Here is a 6,000-nt window from a genome sequence, read left to right on the forward strand (position 1 = left end):
GGCTGTCTCTACTCCTTGTACGAGGGGTGAGTTAAACAGCTCATAAAAGTCTCAACCGGTTCGAAAACAATAAACACAGACCAAATACATAGACTCCGATGATGCTCACCGGACGACCAACTTGAGAAGATGCAGCGCAAGTTGACGTTGATTATAGAACGATAACTGTTTATTACCTTGTACCCAAAAAGCAATTGACTTGCAAGGTGAGTAAATTTGATCATTGTGTTCAAAGAAGCCAAATTCACCATAGTTCCTCACTCTATCTTCTCGACTTGATTTGCAGGACGACCTGGACCGGGTTCTCCCTTACACTCCACCATCACATTTTCTTTCACACCAAGAATCCACATTGTCGGCCCTGGTGCACCTTTTTCATTATAGATTTAACATCACTTGCTTTTTGGCAAGCCAAATTTGCCCAGGTCATATTTGAGGACGTTGTTCCGCCCAGCTTCACATTATCAGACCATTTTACCCTTTGAAAGGGATCATATAAAGCTCAACCTCTTCTCAAACCGTGTGCTTTTCGCTCTGCCTTCCACAACAACAATACCTTTTTCTGCAGAATCTTCCTTAAGCTGTTAAACCGCATTTAGCAATCAACTTACCCCTCATTATAGTCACACTTCTTATCACTCAGCAAAACCGCATCACACATCTTCATTTGACCCTTCTTCCATTTTTTTTCCTCTTCACTCTATCATCAACAACATGCATTCTTTCCTTACATTACAAATCGTTGTTCTGGGCTTGAGCTTCAGCACCTTCTTGTCCGCAGCGCAAGCCGTCGCGGCCTCTTCTGAAATATCCCCTCATACCATCGCTAGTCGAAATCACAGGCGACATCATGGTAAGATCCTTCATTATTCCTTTCAAATTCTTGAGGTCTTCAGTGAAGTTAAGAGCTAACTGTACATTAAAATTCTTATCCTCCCAGCCCGTAAACATCGTAGAGGCAAACAAACAAGCTGCTATGTCTCGAACAAGAAGAAAACTAAGACTTCTTACAAAGTTATCACCAAGCAACTAAATGGACATGTCAGCGTCAACTCAACCAGTTCCGAAACGCACGACTCAAGCTCTCCTGATACCTTAATGGGCCTAGTACCTGGCCAACTCACCGCAAACAATGTCTAGTAAGTCAAAATTACACAAAGAAAAATCACAACGTACAAGACGGCCCATTGATATGGTTTGTATCCATCTTATTTTCTCTAGTATTGGGTTCTTGCCTGACGAAGGTGACGCCGGTGGTAGCCGAACAACTATGGCTCAAATCAACGAGGCCGTTGGTACCAAGTCAGCTGCCTATGGCTGGTATGCTCAAGCACATAGTGGAACTCCTTTCGATGGATCACAACTTCTCGCAGTTATGGAAGACGTCAAAGCTTGTAATTGCGTGTTCCAACCAGCCGTGATGCCTATTGGCGGATGGGAAGGCCTCACCGAGTCTGATAACAGTCAAGCAATTGCGATGTGCGTTTTTCCGGATTTATTCAAGATACATTTTCTTCTCAAATGTACTAACTTTTTCGATCTTTTTGCTATCTACTCACCTGCTACTTTCACAGTGCCAAAGTTATGAAGAAATTCACTGATCAGGGCATTCCTGTGTGGCTGAGGTTTGCTCATGAGATGAATTAGTGAGTCCATTTGACACATGGATAATCCTTCCTTGACTCGCATGCTCACTTTCAATGTTCTACTGCAGCTATCAAACCGATGGTACATACGTTGGCAATGCTAACGACTTCAAGGCAGGCTGGGCAGCAGTAGCAGCGGCTTGTAAGAAGATCGCACCTGAGGTCAAGATGTGGTGGACTCCAAATGTAGCAGCAGACTCCAGCTATGCTAGCTACGCTCCGGATGACATGTCCACTGTTGATCTTGTCGGAATTGACTATTACCCAAAGTCAATCTCCACCGGTACTGAGTTCGTCGATACCATGAAAGGATTCCATGACAAGTATGCTGTAGACGGTAGGATGTTTGCCATTGGTGAAATCGGGTATGTGAAATTGTTTGCCTCTCGAGCCTTTGCAGAAAACCTGACATACGTACATTTTCTATAGACTGGGATACGCAGGTTCGAAAGCTGACAGAATCTCCTGGTTGAAGCAAATCATCGCCGCCAAGGACCAACTTCCTCGATTCATCAACGTCTCTTGGTTCAATTTCCAAAAAGGTTATGATTTCAGGATTGTGGATGTTTCCGACGGTGGATTATTGGGTTTACTGAAGGGCCTCTTGTCCCTTTGAACCTTTCCTCATGGGCTTCATCATATTCCCCCTGCTGATACCTTTTCCTTCTCACCAAAGCATTTCATTTTATATTTCACGGTGTATTATGTTTCAGTTCTTGCAGCCCTTTTGTTTTACTTCGGACTTTTTTTTATCTTCGCATTTTGGTTTATGTTCAAGTGGTACACCTCCTATCGGGCTATTTATTTTTCTCTCTCATTTAGCATCGTTTTATCTTATCATTACCTGATAGTCATAATCTAGTAATCATGTATTCAATCACCCATGAGTAAAGCATCTTATATCAGTGTAGCCTTTAACACACCCTTCAATGATCAATCGACCCCCATCATCACGCTGGACAAAGATTATAACATCTTTTTCAGGCCTTGACGCACGAGTCCTGATAAAACACGTTGCCACATTTAATTTCAAACTTTACAATTGACCATTGGCAGGGTTCGTCTTTAATTAACATATCGGAAAATAATGTAATAACAGTGCCGAAGAGGATAATAGATATATATGCTTGAGTCGTTCTTCAACACGTTGTATATGACGCAGATACCGTTTCACCTTCACTATTCAACCCACATATCTCCGAATCCAAAACCTTACTCAAAGCTTCAACTTGTCCATCTTGACGCCAAGAAACTAAATCAGAAGCTTCTTTTCTTTTAACCCATTTTCTTTCTCTTTCTAATCGTTCTGGCCATTCATTTAATTCTTCAATCACTTCAATTAACCAAAATGTATATTCTGCTCTTGGAATAAAGTGTGTGGAAGTCGAACTTGATTTTTTATGTGGTTTTTTGTCTTGAGATTGGTGTAGCTGTCGAATCACTTTTCCACGGATTCCAGCTATTTGACAAAAAAAACCAAGTCAAGGAGATCGTTAAAAAACTGACAGATAGTAAAGAAAAAGACGCCAAAGTCGTTAAATAAATCTGAAGTAATCTTTTAACAAACCTTCCTCCCAAGCTTCACGTAAAGCAGATCTACCTGAATGATTTCCATCTATATCAACTTCGATTTGACCTTTAGGAAAAATCCAAGAATCTAAATGTTTTCTTGAAGAAACTAAAAGAAAGTCTGTCATTTCTGATGACTTTCCAGGAGAACGACGAAATGGTATAGCAACTGCTACCTGACGAGGATTGATTTTGGTATTCTCCATCGATCAGGAAGGTTGTGAGAAATGTTGTTTATGTGCAGAAAACCGTTATCACCAAGAAAGCTCTCAAAACCGAAATTGGAGTAGGTACCTAAGGTAGTGACTGATGACGTCGGGTACTATTCATTCCAAATATTACACCACGGGGTAGCTGGCACGTGAAGCTCACGTGGATTTTGACTCTGCCAATAAAACACGCGCTGTCTATGTAGTACACTGTGATACCCGCTGTGAGCTACACGTGCCAGCCAGCGTGAGCTTTCCAGAGAGCTTTCATCGGGGTGCATGATGTAATTTTGTTTCCTGCACTACACACACTTCACCACAGTTTAAGTTCATAAAAACTTGACCAAATCCCTTGCTCCTGCCTCAGCAATGCCCAGCCAGGAGCAAAACACTCTGTTAAGTTCGAAATCCATACCTACACAAGTGTGAAGAGTTTTTAACGTGGTGTAGAGGTTGTGACACAGCAATTCAAACCAAACATGAGAAAATAACATCTTTTGCATCATGCATCTCTACAGGAGCTCTCTGGGGTCCTGCTTCACCCCATGTGACCACATATACTCAAGGTTATGGCTTACTTCATAACAATGTGGGCCATGTTACATCAGAATGATGCAAGCTATCTGACTTGACAACAGCGTAGAATTACTCACCCAATGAAAGGATGAGTGACCCACCTCAGTGCCCATTCTGCCTTATTCATACTTGGTAGGGAGTCTCAAATTGGGCTTTTGAGATTTTTGCTGACAAAATGGTATGTGACATAAGTCATCTACTCTTTGCATTGGTAAATACTACATACATATATTGCAATAATAGGAATACTACAATAATAGGAAAGATGTAATTAAAAGAGTACTGCTGAAGAACCAAGAGAAAAAGAAATTTTTAAGAACACTAAAATAGATGATGCCAAGAGACATGATATTTACATGGTCAATGGTTACTATGATGGTGTGATCAACCTATATGAATATGGTTGGAGAAAGGTCAGACTTTGTTTTCAATCATCCTTGTTTGTATACCCCCCAATGAGCACTTGCCAACTGAGAAATTTCTTTTGTTTCTCAATGCACAGAACTTTCATTTCTGTGATTGCACAATCTGCAGACAAGGGGGGATTGAATAAAAACCAAGTATATGAGATCAGTAAATTGAAATTGTCAGCCCTGAGCCCTAATCACAGGACCATGGGCTGACAGTACCATATGTAATATTAAAATATTGTATAAGAGCATCTCCAGTGTGGCTGAATCCAAAAACATATACAGGTAATTTATTTCCTTGGCTGGACAGCTGTATTTTTTATTCAGCAACAGCGCCCTCCAGCGCACTACTGAGATTCATGCTCAATACCTCTTGAGGTTCAACCCACATCACCCAAAGTCCCTTTTTGTCCAGACGTGAGCAGCCACCTACCAATCTTATTATCACAATACGTAATGAGTTCGACGTATGGACAATAATTTTAGTCATCAATCGGTCAAAGACCGTTGGGATAGGTTGGGATACTGGGATTCAGAATATTTGGCCAGGTCAGCAAATTGGGTTTTTGACATAAATGTAACATTTAGTCATTCAGATTGGGGCGTGTTGGAGATGCTCTAAAGCCCTAAGCTAAATCCCAAGGCTCAGTGTCAAGAGCCACTTGAACACATGTACACCACGGGGGGATCCTGGGTCAGAAGTTGATCCTGAATAGTCTTAAAAACGTCGGATCATATTCTGACCCAAAGCTCGCCCCTGGGTAGACCGACGGCCACCCCGGGCTGGCCTTCCTTGGCCGCCCCTGTTTGAGCCCAGAACATCCTGCAGCCTGACTAGTAGTCGCGCCATGCGGACCCATAGGCGGCCTGTTTGGCCAGCAGTCGGTATTGCGCGGCACCTTCCCAAAACTGACTGCTGAGCCATGCAGGACAGGGCAGGACAGACTTCGCAAAGCGTCCCCTGCGTACAAGTTTTTCTTGTGTCGCGTGCTCCCCCCTGGGTTCTGGTCTTTCTCGCGTGCTGTCTTGAGATACAAGATGCCCACTCCTTTGGTTTCCCCCCCAAGCATCATCCACAAGTTTGAGTTTTTGTCTTTTGAAGAATTTATAACTTCTCAGTCACCTTCACAGTTTTCAACTGCTCTCAATTACCTTCGCTCCACAAGTTGTGTGTCGAGGGCTCTATACACTAAGGCGTAAGCAGTTACTCTCAACTATTTCGCATTCATCTTTCAAGGGAGATTCATCCATTCCTGTTGCGTACAATAATCGATTTCCCAGGAACCAAGAAGAGAAGTGTGAGTAAGTCAGGTGTTTCAATGCTCTTTAACAAGTTTCAAGCCCTCACCTATCTTCTTTTGTATTCCCATTAAATTGTATTCTCACCTCCACTCTCTCCTAACCTCTTCAAATTCTATTGAAAAAATGAACTGTTGATTTTGGATCAAGTAATAAGTCATGGTAAGGAAGAAGACAGAGCTTCTGGAAGTCGTTCTCTACCATTCTTTTGCATCAAGACATGTGCATTAAGATGATTTCATGTTTCATATGCTTTGGTACAACCAGGATACATACAACCGTAAAGTCTCT

At 42.1% G+C, this 6,000-nt stretch overlaps 2 protein-coding genes across 2 annotated transcripts; one reads left to right on the plus strand and one right to left on the minus strand.

Annotated features, from left to right (window-relative positions):
- Window positions 1-714: 714 nt before the first annotated feature.
- Window positions 715-2,262, plus strand: MELLADRAFT_106238 (family 26 glycoside hydrolase; the record flags this gene model as incomplete). The annotated part of the gene is made up of 6 exons (XM_007409671.1): window positions 715-853; window positions 941-1,139; window positions 1,222-1,479; window positions 1,575-1,646; window positions 1,715-2,011; window positions 2,076-2,262. The coding sequence occupies 6 exons, from the start codon at window positions 715-717 to the stop codon at window positions 2,260-2,262; spliced, it is 1,152 nt and encodes a 383-aa protein (XP_007409733.1).
- A 523-nt stretch (window positions 2,263-2,785) lies between these two features.
- Window positions 2,786-3,343, minus strand: MELLADRAFT_106239 (uncharacterized protein; the record flags this gene model as incomplete). The annotated part of the gene is made up of 2 exons (XM_007409893.1): window positions 2,786-3,105; window positions 3,214-3,343. 2 exons carry the CDS (start codon window positions 3,341-3,343, stop codon window positions 2,786-2,788), a joined length of 450 nt encoding a protein of 149 aa, XP_007409955.1.
- Window positions 3,344-6,000: the final 2,657 nt, after the last annotated feature.

The sequence above is a fragment of the Melampsora larici-populina genome, assembly GCF_000204055.1.
Source record: "Melampsora larici-populina 98AG31 unplaced genomic scaffold MELLAscaffold_17, whole genome shotgun sequence".
Taxonomy (NCBI): domain Eukaryota; kingdom Fungi; phylum Basidiomycota; class Pucciniomycetes; order Pucciniales; family Melampsoraceae; genus Melampsora; species Melampsora laricis-populina.